This window comes from Gavialis gangeticus, unplaced genomic scaffold (assembly GCF_001723915.1).
Source record: "Gavialis gangeticus isolate Ggan-Ray unplaced genomic scaffold, GavGan_comp1, whole genome shotgun sequence".
In the NCBI taxonomy this organism is placed as follows: Eukaryota; Metazoa; Chordata; order Crocodylia; family Gavialidae; genus Gavialis; species Gavialis gangeticus.
The window spans coordinates 112,614,680-112,631,358 of NW_017729031.1; the positions used below are offsets into that span (position 1 = coordinate 112,614,680).

The window sequence follows — 16,679 nt, forward strand, 5'->3', positions numbered from 1 at the left end:
CCCCCCGATGCCTCCTCCCTGCTCCAGCCCCAGCACCCAGACAGCTTTGTCCTGTGCTGGCAGACACCTGCCCCCTGTCATATACCCATCCCCTCCACACATCCCTGCCACACACACACCCTAGACAGTCCCCAAGCCCTGATCCTCCAACCCCTGCGTCCCATAGACTTACCTGCATCCAGCTGTGAGGGCTGGTCGCACCACCCTGTCTGGCTGCATGCCGGCCATGTGCATGTGTGTGCGCAGACTCACGTGATGCCCCCTGCCTCCAATGGTGCCCTGCCCCCTGAGCCCAAAGCAGTTCCTTGCTAAGACAAGTTGCAAAGTGCTAGGAAATAGGAAAAATTTCGATGTTGAGCAGAGCAAAATCCCAGACATTTACTGATATTTTAAAAAAACACCTGGACTGAGATAGGAGGACCTGAAAAGAGGACATGTCCAGAAAAACCTGGACATATGGTAACCCTATCTCTGGCTGTTCCTGGACATGAAATGTATGTGGAGTCCACTCCAGTCAGTCTGGGACAGGTGCGACGTACAGTGCATCTCCTGGACAAGCTGGAATGGGTTCTGGACCTGACAGGTGGGGGACTCATGACCCCTTTTTTCCCCCCTGTTCCCCACACATGCTGGATCCAGTGGCCATTCTGGCTGGTCTGGAACTGAACTACATGCAGCACCTGATCCAGGACTCATATTGCATCCAGGTCCTACCCCGGACCAGCTGGAACAGGCAGCACATGTATTGGATCAGGTAAGTGGTAGGGCATCCTGGACTGGCCTCTTGCAGGTGCCACATGCAATGTGGGTCCTGGAGCAAGTGCTGCATGCAACTCGTACACAAGGGGGGCGGGTCTGGCCCAAGCCTGGCATGTAAGTCAACCTGAGACCCAGTTTGGGCACCAGGGGCCAGATGATGTGGCTCTGTGGGCCAAATCTAGCCTACAGGTTACAACTCAACACCCCTGTTCTAAATGGTTAGCTATATGTACCACAGAGAAATATATTGGCTGGGGTGGAGTGAAGGAAACCTGTTAGCATTGTGTGTTGCAAGTTCTTTGTGCTAGAAATTATCTGAAAATCTGTGATGAACAAACTCCATTTATCTTTTCTTATGATATAAAATAGATTTATTATGAAGTATAAAAATGTTGGTCTAACAGCAGACGTACTTTATCTCCATAACCGTAGAAGACTGTTTCATCAGCATCCTTTTCACAAGCAAAAACCCAATATTGAACTGTATTAAACAATGCATTAATTTTAATTTAAGATGTATTAAAATCTGAGAATAAAAAACAATTGCTCTCTGCATTTATCCATTTTTAAAGATGAAATATTTTATATCTCCACTGAATAATAATTGAGATAAAATACTAAATACAGCTATAACCAGTATTGTTGGAGTGAAGAAAAAAACAATAAATGATTACAAAGTTGTGAATCATCATTTATTAGTGGGTTTGTTTGTTTTTCTTAATGATCTAGGACACCAGAGTTTTACATGGATATTCTTTTGTAGGATACTAAAAATCCAAATTAATAAGAATCATTTGCAAAATGAAGAAGTAAAATGTGAAGTAGAAAGTAAAGACTTACCATGTAGCTGTGTCCTTTGATAGATGACCATAATGCTTATTGTTCCATCATCAGATTTGGCCAGTCTATGTTCACTGCAATGTGGATGGTTTAGCTTCTTCAGCTGAATGAAGCTTCCCCATTTTGGGGTAAACTAACACGAATGGGGGGTGCTGAGGGACCTCCCAGTCCTGAGCAAATGTCTTTTTTTTTTTTTTCTCCATGTTTTCACCCCTCTTGGCATAGGCTTCACACATGCCTCCTAGCAAATGTCCAAAGAAGGGCAAACATCTTGTCTTTTTGAAAAATACAAAAGCTGCTTTGATCCAATGAACAAGAAATGTTATCAAAGCATAAAAGGAACTTTAGATTCAGTCTGAGGTCTGGCTATAATACAGTAGCAATTGCAACCGTCAAAATCCAGAAATAAAGAAAAGCATTGTTTCGTGCTTCGTAATTATGTTAGAACGGGTAACTCAGGAACTCTTCACAAAAGAAAACAGCTTACAACAAAAGCAGACTGGTCATGTTGTCCTTTACCTGCATCAAACCTGTTTGCTATTGTATACATATAATTTCTACAAGGAAGCATAAACACTTTGAGGCAAACACAAGAAGGAGCAATTCAACACTAATTAGGCTTTGAGATGCTTTGAGAGACGGTATTAAATTTCAGTCTGGCCATTCTAAATCTAAAAATTCCTTTGCCTAGGAATTAATAAAGGTAGTAGGCTGCCAATAATCACAAGCTCTTCTATTTTATTTTTACATTCCTATCAGGCACCTCCACAGAGAACGACTGTGCTTTTGAACCAGACTACGCTATTCCTCCACTCCCAATGACCGAAGGTATGCAGCACATTCGGATTATGGAGGGCATGTCCCGCTCTCTTCCATCCTCCCCCTTACTCACACATCAGTCTATCAGTGTTCGGCTCCAACCTGTGAAGAAATTAACTGGTAAGGACTTTAAATAAGTTCAGTGGGGCTTTTAAGGTCAAATGATGCAGAATCTGAGAGCTCTTTGAATAAGTTTCTTTGATCAACTCTTCATTTGTTAACTACATGGCCTGCTTGAATGACAGGATTTTGTAATTAAAGACTGATGTTTTCAGGATCAGGTTACCATAGGTAATGGGATGGATCTCAGTTTGACAGGCAGATCTGTCTACTCTTGAAATAATGCAGTTGGTTTGACATGTTCTACTATTCCAGGAAAGTTCTGATATCAGGATGTATTGTAGTGCCTGTCGTCTTGTGTATCTATTTAAGTCAGACCAACAGATGGAGACATTTAGCAATGTTAAGTAACTGTATGGAAGTTTTGAATGTTAGATAAAAGATGCATCAAAGTAGGTTATGTAATTTGTTACAGCTCTTTACAGTGATATTTCACACAGACGTGGGGGGACTTCAGAAGTGCCTCGGCAATTAGCTCTCATTTGGAAAAAAAATCGGGCCTTAGATTTCTATTGAATCCTGTTTTTAAAAGCTTATTTCTCATGTAAATGTTTTCACTCAAATCTGACATTATTTACTGCCCATCGTTAAAAAGCTTCAGCATAGGGAGCCACAGCTTTGTTAAACTGAAACACCAGCAAGTTCTTTAGAGACAACTGTATTTGGCACATGTTTGGAGGTAAACCCTAGATGCACATTTTATTAAATAAAACTGTTTTTAGCTAGTTAAAGTTTTAAAAGTAAAGTATCCTATAGAACGAGGGGAAAATGTTGTAGCCCTGATGTTAAAATATTTTCATTTTAATTCAGCTGCATTTAGGAAGTAAATTCTCTTTGCAGTGCAGTGGGATTTTGAAGCTTCTATTAAAACTTAACTGGAGTCATAATGAAAAATATATCTACCTTGTTGTTTTGCACCAAAACAAAATCTTGAAACCTGCAGAATGAGAGTAAAATCTCTTGTTCAAAAAAAAAAATTCCCATGTAAGATTTCTGACCTAGCTCCTCATAGAACTGAAAGTTGGTGCAATGTTATCCTGGCTTTTCCTCCAATTTTTTTCTGTCTTTGGGCAGGTCCACAAGTGCTTGTTCACACCAATTCCCCCTTTGACACCAAGAGTTATTAGGAGTTTGGTGTATAAATAGACATACATACCTAAGTATCTTTGTAAATCTAGACCCTATAGTCTGTTTGCGTTTCAAGACCCAGGCTATGAAGATCAGGATAACGCTATTTCCTGACTCCTGACTGGAGTTTTTTCTATTTAAAATTTCTATTTCTATTTAAATTATAAACTCTAGTTCCTGTCACAATGACACTGTGACACAGTGACACTGATCTCAGTCTTCACATCTAAGCACTACTGAATATAAATAAAAATAACTTGATCATAGATACAGTGTCTCAGCAACTTCACACTTGACTTCTGTCTGAGAATTGTGGGCTTGCAGTTTTGTCTTGCATAAGCAATACACAACATTTCTGTTGTATTAGTTAGATGTTCTTATACTATGACATAGCATGTGTGAGTGCGTTGTGTTTATCATGAGAGCCAACTTTGACTACCAAAATTGGAGACTGATTCTCAAAGTAAATTCTTATGCATTTTCTCACTAATAACTTTGCTCTTTGAGGTTAACAGAAAAGGGAAGCAAGGTAGAATCCAGTCCCTCTTTTCCATTATGCTTCTGGATTCCTTTAAAAAACTTAGCTAGTACCCTGATAGGTGCATGCAGGAATAAAAGAAATACCACTTTTCTCTTACTGGAGTACTGAGAATATATTTCTTTTGCAGTGTTACAAACTCAGTACAAACTTTTATAAGGGATGAACATCCCATTACATATAATTTCGCAACAATTCAGAACGCCAGATGAAGATTGCAAAGAAGCAGGGAATAAGACAGGGTACTTGTCTGCAAGGCAAGTAGACTGAGAACTCCACGTACAGAGAAATAACTTTTCTTTCTGCATTGATTGACTCTGCAGATCCACTGGAACAAATCATACCCTGGAGGGAGGGCTGAGAATAGAAATAAAATATTTTTAGCGTGATTCCATTCATTTCAGTTGTAAAACTCTCGAAAGGCAGGAAGAATTACATATTTTGGACTTCCCTTACAACATTGTTAACCATGCTGTAGGGCTGGATAGTTATTTCTAATATTTGACCTTTTGGTGACATTTCTTGTGTGAGGGTGGAAATGCTTTTTAGTTAAGAGTTGGTGCATAAATGCTCATACAAAAATGAAACCAAACGTTTTATTACAATAGGGATCCCATGTGTCGAGTACTTAAATTATCATAAAAGAATGTTGGTCTCCGTATTAATATTTGCAAGGTATATTAATAATCATTGCACTTATTAATAATTAATATATAAATAGACATCAATATAGTTGTTAATTGTATTAATATCCAATATTAATAATATTGGTATCAATATTAATAATTGGCAGGGTCATTAGTATTCATCACTCAGAGTATTTTTGGAGAACAGATGGTTGATACATCATTTAGTAAGAACATCGCCTTTGAGTTTTTCATTTAGCTTATAGGATTAGTTATATCTTTGGTTTAGTTAGCAGTCAGAGAATTCTTGGAGAGAGGAGTTTAGGAAATGTGATATTTTATGCCTCCATATTAATTTTTAAATTATTCCATAAGAAATATTTCATGTTCAAAATATGCTTTTTCTTTTTATCTGTTGCTCTGGAGCTGGGGAGGGAATGTTTAACCAGCCAGTTATGTTTGGAGAAATATATTTTATTTGATTTTAAATTTTTAGTCTGTTCAACCTAGGATAATACTTTGTTTAGATTTCTTTCTTATGCATAGAAGAGATGCCTTTTTTACTAGTTGTACTATTATCTTTGAAAAGCAAAAGTGGTTTCTTTGGATAAGTTAGCTCCACTCAAGTCAAGGACAAAACAGGCCAAGATTTCACCCATGCCTTTTCCTTCTTACTTGCCTTGAACCTAGAGGATTCAGTAAACGCCTCCCTATTAACTTTCTTTAAAAGTGAAGGATTCTAGGGCAACAAACAATAACATTTACAATAAATTAAAATCCCATATCTCTCTCATTGAATATATTTTTCCCCTTATACACTTTTGGTAATGCTGAATAACTTCCTCTCCATATTCCCCTGCTTTTAAAGAGACTGATGCAGAGCTACAGAGTCAAGTTAGAGATGCCCAACTTCACATATATACTAAGAGATCTCCAATTAGAGCCCATTCACATTGTTTTTCAGATTTCTGGCTCTCTAAGCAATGCCTCCATAGTATTTTCAGCCTTACAAACATACTTAGGGGAAGATTGGGCCTGGGGGTTAAACTTGTCTTCATTGGTGACAGCACTTGTCAGTTAGTTTGTGTGATCCAAAAGTAATGTGGTTTGTTTCAATTTTTCAAATTGGTCCATATGCCTTTATAATAAGCTTTTCTGGGCAGGTGATATGTGTCTTATTTGCACTGTGTAAATATACAGCCCTTTATGCATTACCTTAAATAATAGTGAACTTTTAGTTTGTTTAGTATAGCTGTGGATTTCCCATGCTTTGTCTGTGTGGTTAACAAACACACTAAACAGTTTGCTTTCTTCTTGTTACTTTGATGCTCATTTTGCTTGCACATAACACTTTATCCAGTATTTACAGTGATTGAGATGCATGTTAAAGATTCTCTTTTGTGAGGAATCAAGTTTCCCTGAAAACATATCTTGAATTTATGTATTTTTATGTAGCTACTCTTCCCTAACCAAATAATGTTCCTCACCTGGTTATGGCCTGATAGGGCCTTCTTTTGCTCTGAAAGTTAGTGACTACTGTCTTATCAGTTCTCTGAGTTTCACTACCACTCTACTCTGATGAAATAAAAATGAAAATGTTATCACCTACCTCACTGTAGAGTTGACTGGTGTTGCTCTGTGATGGATAGCACCAGCAGGAAGGGAGAGCATACGTTTAGGAATTAGGGTGGCCACTGACACATCCCCAGAATATAGGATAGACCTTTGGTGAATGATGACACTTCTCAGCCAATCAGAGGTGAGGAATGGGGCCACTGCCTCCTCAGCCAATCAACAGTGAGGAGTGGGGCCATTGGGCCCCTTGGTCAGTCAGCAGCAAGGGGCCATTCCCCCCTCTGCCCTTTCCTGGCTCACTCAGAACCCCTGTCCTCCTGGCTGTGCACCACCCTACCTCTAAGCGCAGCCAGTAGAATCACGGAGACAAGTGATTGACATGTATTTCCACCAATGAACTTCTGTCTGTTCCTCATTCAGAAATGGACAGGGGACAAAGGGTTTAAAAACAGGATGGTCGGGTATAAAATAGGATCAGTGGCTGCCCTATTGGGAACCCAATGAGGTATGGCCTTTCCTCATTTTTTCAAGGGTCAAGGTTCAACCAACTAACATGGGTTTAAGGTTATTAAATGCTGTCTGCAGTAGTAGTCAAACCTGGCAGTATGTGTTACTAGCATTTTAAACAACGTCAGTTTTCTAACCTAGATGTGGCTTTTGTCTTTTGACCTTTGGAGAATGCTGCAAGTTGTGTCGGTTTACCTAATGTGAAACCTATTCTTCTCTTCTCAAACCTTTGCAGTGTCTGATGCATGTATGCACAAGTCTGTGGAGCTGGGAAGAAGGAATTGGATATCACAAATCAAAATAGGCGAATGGTGTAGGCCACTTTATGGACTGGAGCAGTCTCAGGCTGCCTTTTTAAGGCCTTAAAATAGGATGTTTAAATTTATTCCTTCCTCCACTGCTTTATTTCAAGTCAGCTAAAAGCCTCACTCCTCTATGAGTATGATGACATAATTGTGTCTCCATGGCTGCACAGATATCTTCCTTCCCTCAGGAGAAATGCAAGTGAGATGCTCTGCAAATACTAGGATGAATTTCATCCTCAGGCTTTTGAATGCATATAAGGGAGTGAGGATCATAGAATCATAGAATAGTAGGACCAGAAGGGACCTGTAAGATCATCAAGTCTGATCCCCTGCCATGGGCAGGAGGTAGTTAGGCTCAAACGAGCTCAATGAGATGCTTGTCCAGCCTCCTCTCAAACACCTCCAGGGAAGGCAACTATGCCACCTCTGCTGGGAGTGCATTCCAGATTCTAAATACCCTTATGGAAAAGACGTTTTTCCTTATCTCCAGCCTAAATTTTTCCTCAAATAGCTTGTGCCCATTGGACCCCATCCTCCTAAGAGGTGCCTTTCGGAAGAGTTGTTCCCCTAGATCTTGATATTCACTCCTGACATACTTGTAGGCAGCTATCAAGTCACCTCTCAGTCTTCTTCTACTAAGCCTGAACAAACCCATTTCCCAAAGCCTCTCTTCATAGGGCCTGTCCTCCAGGCCCCTGAGCATATGGGTGGTCCTTCTCTGTACCCTTTCAAACTTATCCACATCCTTCTTGAAGTGCAGTGCCCAGAACTGGCCACAGTACTCCAGCTGTGGTCTCACCAATGCAGAATAGAGGGGAAGGAGCACCTCTCTGGATCTTTTAGCCATGCATTGGCTGATGCACACCAGAGTTCTGTTTACTTTGTTGGTGACTTCATCGCACTGATGGCTCTCATTCATCTTCTGGTTAATTGTCACCCCCAGCTCCCTTTCAGGTGCAGTGTTAGTCAGTGGACCACCACTCATTGTGTAGTCATGATGAAGGTTTTTCCTACCAGATGAAGGACCTGGCACTTGTCCCTATTGAACCTCATCTGATTGCGTTGAGCCCATAGGACCAGCCTGTCAAGGTCATTCTGGATACTTACCCTGTACTCAGATGAGACCACATTTCCCCACAGCTTAGCATTGTCCACAGATTTAATCATTGCACTTTCTACTCCCTCATCCAAGTCATTGATAAAGATGTTAAAGAGCATGAGCCCAAGCACTGATCCCTGGGGTACACAACTTGAGATGGCCCTCCAGGATGAGGCCATCCCATCGATTACAACTCACTGGGATTGGCCTCTGAGCCATTGCCAACCCACGTCACTGTAGACTGGTCTAGGCCTATGCCCTCCTACTTGATCGAGAGACTTGGGTGATGCCAATCTGATTTCTGATACAGCTGTCTCCAGCTGGTAAGTCTGGTGTGGTGGAAGGGGAGGGGGCAGGGGCAGGTGCTGCCCAGGCGTGGGGACTGAGCTGTGGCTTGGGGGAGGGGGGCAGCTTCCACTGCTGCTGGCACCTAGGAAGGCACAGGGGGATGTGTGCCCCAGGATCTGCATGGGGCGGAGTGGTCTGCAGCCAGGGTTGCGTGGGGTTTTCTCAGCAGGGGCTAGGCTCGGAGTGGGTGCCAGTGGCACTGGGAGAATGCTGCATCCACCCCAAATTTCACTGCCCCCCATGCCTTCCCAGGGTGCAAGCAGAGGCAGGAGCCTTCCCCCACCTGCCACGATCCATGGCTCCATCCCCCTGCCCTGCTTGGGCAGCACCTGCCCCCTCCCTCACTGAGGGGGCATTGATCTGCCCCCCCACATGCCTCTTCCTTTCCCTCCCACCTCCCCTTCCACCACACCAAACGTATCAGCTGGAGGCAGCTCTCCACACTACTGGCTCTGCTCCTCGCTGCCTGAGTGCTGTGCTGTGGCTGTTCGCAGCGTGGGCATTTATTGGCCAAATTATTGGCCCCATTGGGCCGATATCTGACACAACCAATTTTCTTTATATTGGTACTGATCTCATATCAGACCAAAGGCCTGCAACTTCTAATCGAAGGTCTTGCTGAAGTTTAGGTAGATGATGTCAACCACTTGTCCCATATTCAGCAGGTTAGTTACTTGGTCATAGAAGGACACTAGTTTTGTTAGGTATGACCTCCCCTTGACAAGGCCATGCTGGTTGTATCTTAATACCCTGCCAGTTATTTTGTACATGCAGACCCTGGCTGTATGAGTATACTCCTCTCTGGATGCTGCACCATTTTTCTGTTTCATGTATGCTTCTTTTTTCTTTTTGATTAGTTCTCTAATGTCCCTGTTGAGCCAAGTCAAGAGTCTCTTGGCCCCTTTCCCTCTCTTTGACTGCGTGGGGATGGCGCCTTTTGAGCAGTGAGAATTGCCTCCTTAAGGAAACACCAACGTTCCTGAACTCCCAAATCACCCAGCCACTGGTTGCGAAGGGCCTTTCTAACTAGGCTCCTGAGTTTACCAAAGTTTGCCTTTCTGAAGACTAGGACTTCTGTTCTGCTGGCAGAATTCTCAGCCTTTCGGTGGATGGTGAATCTGATCAGATCGTAACCACTGTTGCCCAGAGTACCTCCAGTCTTCAGGTTGCCTACCATGTCTCTCCCTTTGGTCAGCAACAAGTCCAGAGTGGCTTTATCCCTTGTCAGTCCCTCCACAGCCTGTCAAGAACAGGTTGTCTATAGTTGCCATGATGTTGATTGACCTACTGGAGTTGGCTGAATGGTCTTCCCAACAGATGTCAGGGTAGTTGAAGTCACCCATGCCTATCAAATCTTTAGTGCTGGCTACCTCAGTCAGTTCCCTGGAGAATGCCTGATCGCTTTCCTCTTCTTGGTAGGGAGGCCTACAGTAGACTCCCACTGTCAGGTTCCCTTTTCCTGAGTCCCACTTGTATCTTGACCTAGAGGACCTCAAAGGGTCTCCCCATAAAATCAAACGTGACCTGCAGGGATGGGTGTCGCTCCTCCAGATAGAGGGCCACCCCTCCATCCTTCTTTCTGACCCAGTCCTTCCTGTAGAGCCTATAACCCTCAATATCCACTGCCCAATCATATGAAGGGTTTGAAGGATGAACATCACAGGAAGCAATGAGATAAGAGTGTCCATCTAGTCATTTATCATATGTCTTTGTGCTAATTTGAGTACATTCACTTATGCTTTTAGCAAAGAATATTTTAATACTTTGGAAAACAAATATAATAATTCTCTCACTCTATTTCCCACTTGTCAGGACCATTAATATGGTTAGTAGTATTATTTCTCAGTATATAAATGAATTTTAGCATTTTCTAACGTTGAGATTTTTGATAGCCAAGCCATAAAAATTCATGAAAATAAAAAGGACACCAAAAGTAAGATTATTCCTTTAGAAAATTACAGCCACAGTGCCTGCCTAATTCTAAATCATCTCAGAGGCATTTAGTGAAAAATTAACTTTTTCCAAGAACAAGCACAGTAGTGTATTCCAAGTCTTTTCTGATGATGCCCCCCCCCACCCCCCTTAATGGACTTTCTTAAGATTTGCATTTAAACCTGACTTTTTCACAGCAGAATTAAAGGACACATTCTCGTATGGACTGTTTCCTCTTTGTAAAACCATGAAGATGTAGCACCATATTGACAAATACCATGTGAAAGACATAACGTAATCACAACACATGTTTAAAGGGCTGCAGTATTGTCGGTGTCTAAATATTTATGATTATGGAGACCAGTCTTCAGTAGCAGCTAGGTTTCATCATTTGGTTAAGCAGGAAAGGGAGGGTGAGTGAACTGAAGATTAGGCTCCTTCCTTGCTCCATACAGCCATGACTCTGGGGGGAAAAATTTTTTTTTCTTCATTCTGCCTTCCCCAGACAAGGTGTGTACCTTATTTGGGCACATATGGTATGCACGTGATACACTAAATAGCAGTGATTGTTATTATCTTTCAACTAGTTGCATATTTGGGGTCAGGAAGGAATTTTACCCTATGGTCAGATTGGTACAGTATGTAGGGGTTTTTGCCTTCCCCTGCAGCAGGGAGTGTGGCCCTCTACCCAGGACCTCTTGAGCATATATTGACAACATTTTACAGAAGTAGGACATTGGCTGTTGTGGTTCCCCTGTTTTGCCTATGGCAGGTTAGATCTGTGTTGTGTCAGGGTTGACAGTAGTTTTATGTACAGTTTAGATGGTGGGTTGTATAGGAAGGTTTGGATAGGGATGGTCCTGCCTCAGGCAGGGGGGTGGACTAAATGACCTCTGGAGGTTCCTTCCAACCCTGCTTCTCTATACTTCGATGATTGTCTTCTGACTCCTAATATGTAAGAGTGAGTACTGAGCTAATTGATGAGGAGCTTCCACTGAAAATCCAGATTTCCAGTGTTTAGTGTCTGTACTGTTTGAAACCAAAGAGCCTGAGCAGTGCTATACAAGCTGGAAACCCCAGATGAAAGGATTTGACAAGAACTATAGAAACAGTTCCAAGGAATCTCTTCCTAATATGGAGAAGGTTATCAAGGTATCTTACAAGTTTTAACATACTATGTTTATGTTTTCACATTTGACTTGAGCAGCAGTTTATTTTTCTGATGTGTTTGACATTTCAGAAATAAATAGAACTTTTTAAAGTAAAATAGTAATTGGTTAAGATTCTAGATCAGTACATACAAACTTAAGCTTAGTAGCCTGGCTCCTTAGATACTTTCAGGAGGCAGTGGGCACTACCCAAAGTTCTCTTCTTGGTGTCCTCCCTTGAAAACCTAGATATGAAACTTTGACCTGTACTCCTGTTCCTGTTTTATCATCTTTTATCCCAAGAATTCAGTTATACATTTATTGGCCTCCCTGCAGTCATTTAGGGGGGCTTATAGTTCCTTGTGGGCCTAGGCCCATTGCAAACGTATAACAACTAGCTCTGTCTCTGACAGTGGTAAGTTGTAGATGCTGTAGAGGAATTATATATGAACAGGGCATATCAAGAGTAATCCAACATCTGTCATAAGCTCCCTGGCATCAACCATCATTGGTTTAGGAATTTCACAGGATAACATCCCTGATTGTCCTGTTTTCTAGATCTCAGTAGACCTGTCCTTCATGGCTCTGTCTAAAAAATATGAGAGACGGTCTCTGTTTTTTACATTAAGTCATTTGGGCTAAGTACAGACAGTTAAAAAGCCTGAGGCTGAATCAATTCAGTCTTTACAGGTTAGTTAAAATTGCATAGGTTGAACTGAGAAGCAAGTGAACAGACATTCACTTTTAATTCTGGAAATGCAGCCACATACCTGGGGTGGCTCAGGCCAGAAGCCTAGAGCACAACTTCCAGCCTGCTGTCTACTGCCAAAGGGAAGGGAGAAAAGTTGGGAGAGAAAACTTTGGAGGCTTTTCCTCCTCTCCCTGCTCAAGCTGGTGGGGAGGGGGCTGGCCAGGCCCCAGCCAGCTTACGAAGTATGATGGGGGGGTTTAAACCCCCACCATAGCCTGCACCAGTCTCAGCCAGGGTATGCAGGGGGGCAGGAAGCAACCCCAACCAGGCTTTTTCCCTGCTCCCCGTTTGAATGGAGAGTTGGGGGCATGGTCGGACCCTGGCTTGGACTGGCCCACTGAGGAGGAAGGGGGTTTTAAACCCCATCCCTCACCCACATGGGACCCCAGTCAGGGTCTGTCTGGCGAGGGTGGAGCAGCCCCTGACAGGCTTTTCCTCATTCTCCGCCCCCACCAGGCAGATCCCAGCTGGGGTGCCATGCAGGCAGGGGAGGGGATTTAAACCCCACATCCGCCCCCTCTGCCTCATTGTGCCACTCTGGCCCAGGGCCTTGCCATGCTTTCCATTTGAGCAGAGAGCAAGGAGAAGTCTGTCAGGAGCTATTTCACCTTAGCCAGGCAGACGCACCTGGGGTCCCGTGTAGGTGAGGGAACAGGTTTAAACCCCACTCTCCCTCCCCACCTCAAGGTGCCAGACTGGGGTGGGGCCTGGCCGTGCCCTCCACTCTCCACTCAAGCAGCAAAAAGCCTGTGAAGGACAACTTCCCAACCCCGCACCCTGCCAAGCAGATCTCATCTGGGTTTCAGACCCAGGTTTGTCCCCCACCCACTTCTCAGCCAGCCAGAGCAGTGATAGTGCTCCGGCTAGAGAGCGGAGGGGCAGGGCAACCGTGCTCTGCTGGAGCAGACAGCACTGCCCAGGGTTGCAAAGCCTCCTGAGATGCTGGGGGACTGTGAGTTAACTTGAACCAGGAAGGAGTCTGGGACAAAAGTTCCATAAACTGGTTTGACCTAAATCAGTTCAGGCTGATACTGCATACAGACAGGTTTGTCTTAAACTGGTTTCAGCCATTTTGAAAGCAGGTTAAGTGCACTGATATTCTGTTGTGTTACAGATTTGAACTGGTTTTTGATCACTCAAAATGGTTTATGTGTAACTTCTGTCCCTAGCCTTGCTGCATGCCCCATTTTATAGTGAAACACTACCTTTGTGAGTTGACAATATTGTTACAACTACTTCATACTCATATAAATAAAAGTACAAGTGGAACAGGTCAGTGATAGTTGTCTCAACTTTTTATGTTTCAACTTAAGTTATAAACAAATACATTTAAATATAAGATAGTTTTTAAAAAATGGTATTTTCCCTTTACCATGACATGAACCATTTAGGCCTCCTACAGCAGTTGATGATATCTAAAGCATGTGAAAAGTAAGAAAATTATCTAGAACCAGCGATGTCCTGAAATGTTATAAGGGAAATGTAAAGCCAGGAGCTTAAGACTTGACAGAAAGAAAGCTTTTAAATTTTCAATCATGCAAATGAGACTCAGAGCAATTTATCAAAATTATGATGGGCAGCTGTTTTATAGGCATAGCATTTTAACATACTGTTTACAATATGAAAGTGCTGATAGAATATAGACAGTGCTTTTTCTTGTTAAAGAATTTAAACATTGATAGTAAGATTCATAAATGTCAGGTTGTACTCACCAAATTTGGGCCATATTTTCTATATATATTAAATCATTGGCATTGTAATTTTTGTTTTGTAATTCAAAGTTATCCTTTGATGATATTTCAATGTCTGTGGGTGAAATGAACCATCTTAGGAAGGTGGAATCAGTGTCTTGCTACCCACTTATGAACAGTGGCTATCACACTTCTATATGTTGTTGCTATCATCTGAAGATAGAACTTATTATATGGATGATTATTATCATGTAATACAGCAGTGTTTGTGGGCATGGGTGAATCTTGGATTTAAAAAGGGGGGGGTGAAAGTGGTGTGGTGAACCATCACATATAATGTAACAGACTTTTTCTCCAGGTAAAAAGAAACTAGAAGCTTTACTAATATGCTAGGGTCCTAGGGCTGTTACTCAGTTTAAGATGGAAACAAAAACATAACTTTATTAGAATGTGCATTAATTTGCTATATCATTATTAGTGTTCCACATTCTCAGTTTTTATTTAAAAAAAAAAAAAAAATCCAGGGAATTTTTTGGGGTTTATCTTTGAAACATGAAAACCAGGATGAAATCAGGATAAAAGGAAGAAAAGGGGGAAAAAATCAGTTTAAATTGAGGAAAAATTGACAGGGAGGGAGGGAGGGAGTAAGGATGGGACTGTGAAAGGGGAGGGGCACAGTGCAACTTGTCAGCCGCTCCTGGAGCCTCAGCAGGGAGCAAAGCAGGGGGAGCTGCCAGTGGGTGCAGGGTGGGGGCGGCATGGCTCTTGCTGCTACAAGCCCTCTGGGAGGGCTGCCAGCTGCGAGGCCTGTGCCAAGCTCTTCCCAGGGGGTGCATGCCCCTGGATCATCAGTAGGAAGCACATGGTGCTGTGCCCTGCCTTTCTTCCCTGGCTGCATTCACATTCTTTTCCCCTGCTGCAGCAGCCTGCTGGTGGGCTGGACTGGCATTTAGGGGGAGTGGGGAGTGGCGCACGGCCGGATGTGGAGGGTGGAAGGACCCGATCCCAGCACCTCCCACCCTGCTCCGGATCAGAGCTGGGAGCCCCGGACCCCCAGGCAGTGGCTCCGGCCCCATGGGCCCATGTGGAGTGGCTGGTGCAGTGCCTGCCACAGGGAGTAGAGCCAGGCTCTCTCACGTGTCCCCTGGCAGGGCTTGCAGCTCCCAGCACCCGGGGCAGGGCTGAAGCCGGAGCCGCCAGGCTGCAGTTCAGCCTAGCCTGCCCTGGGAACAATTCCTGCGGCCTGGCCTGCCCCGTCTGGGCTAAGAGCTGAGAGCCCCTTGCACCCAGGCAGCAGCTCCAGCCACCCTGCCCCAGCCCCTGTGCAGCCACTGCCACCCCCCGCCCTCTGCTCCGCATGCGGCTGCCTGCCACTGCCCCCCCTGCCCCGCATCTGGCTGGAAACCTGTGCCTCAAGTAACCAACACAGCGGCACTTTTAGCTTACCAGTACCACCCATTATTCAGTTCACATCCCTGTTAACCAGCATGAGTAGGAAATGGGTTAACAGGGATTTGAACTGAAAAATGGGTGTAGGTCAGTAAAAACTGAATGACTTAAAAAAAACAACAGGGAATGTATCAGTGAAAATTTGATAAAAACTGAGAATGTGGAATACTAATCATTATGAATGAAAAATACAACAAACTAGGCAAAAATAAAAGATGTTTCTTTAGTCCTATAGTTATTAGGAGCTTTCAGATTCATAAAGAAAATTAAGCTTCCTTAAGCCTTTTGACAGTGCATTCGATGTTTCACTGAAAGTTATTTCCCCATCTGAGTTAATGTTCACTCGAGTTAATGTTTTCATACTTAAGTTAACGTTTTTAGCTATAATTAAAAACAGTCTTCAGGGCTGTGAAATAGGAGCCATGTTATCAGGAGCAGCTAAGAGCAGGATTGCAGAAGAAAGAATTGCTTGATTAGTAGAACATTAAGACCAAAAATAGGAGAGAGGGTTATGTGGAATGAAGAATTTGGAAGGAATTGGGCTCATAATAAGGAACATTGAAGCCAAGTGACCCCATCACTGCTGCATGAATAGAAATTCTCAGGCCACTGCCAGGCAGTTAAACTTTGGGTGTAACAGGAATCAGATGTGGGGGTGGGGTGTGTGCAAGTGCAGGGGATTCCAGTTATGACTGCATTGGTCTTCACATTCAATTGATGTGCCATGAAGAAGCTGTCCTAGAAAGCTCAAAATCATGCTTTGTGGACAAAAGAGACAACTGGGATGTGATGGGCTGGGAGATGGCACTGGTACTGTTATTTAAAAAAAATCACAACCTTACCATTTGTCAACTTGCTGACCAGTATCAAGTGGGACTTTGTGCAGAATAGATTTTGAGGAGGGTTATAAAAAGAATATATAATACAGTAAAAGCTCTGTTATCTGGCATGAGTGGGGAATGTGGGGTGCCAGTAATCTAAAAATGCTGGTTACCTGAAGCAGGAGTTTTTGGCTGGACACAGAGTGGCAGGGGGCGGGGGGGG

At 43.2% G+C, this 16,679-nt stretch overlaps 1 protein-coding gene across 6 annotated transcripts in view; it reads left to right on the plus strand.

Annotated features, from left to right (window-relative positions):
• The window catches only part of TANC2 (tetratricopeptide repeat, ankyrin repeat and coiled-coil containing 2), an 848,255-nt gene that overhangs the window by 284,768 nt on the left and 546,808 nt on the right, over nucleotides 1-16,679 (plus strand). For 5 of the 6 annotated variants that reach the window (XM_019523590.1, XM_019523591.1, XM_019523592.1 and 2 more), the window contains exon 4: nucleotides 2,359-2,538. In XM_019523590.1, coding sequence (XP_019379135.1) covers nucleotides 2,359-2,538 — 180 coding nt within the window. The remainder of the gene's footprint in view (nucleotides 1-2,358; nucleotides 2,539-16,679) is intronic. The other variant, XM_019523595.1, reaches the window with a different exon arrangement.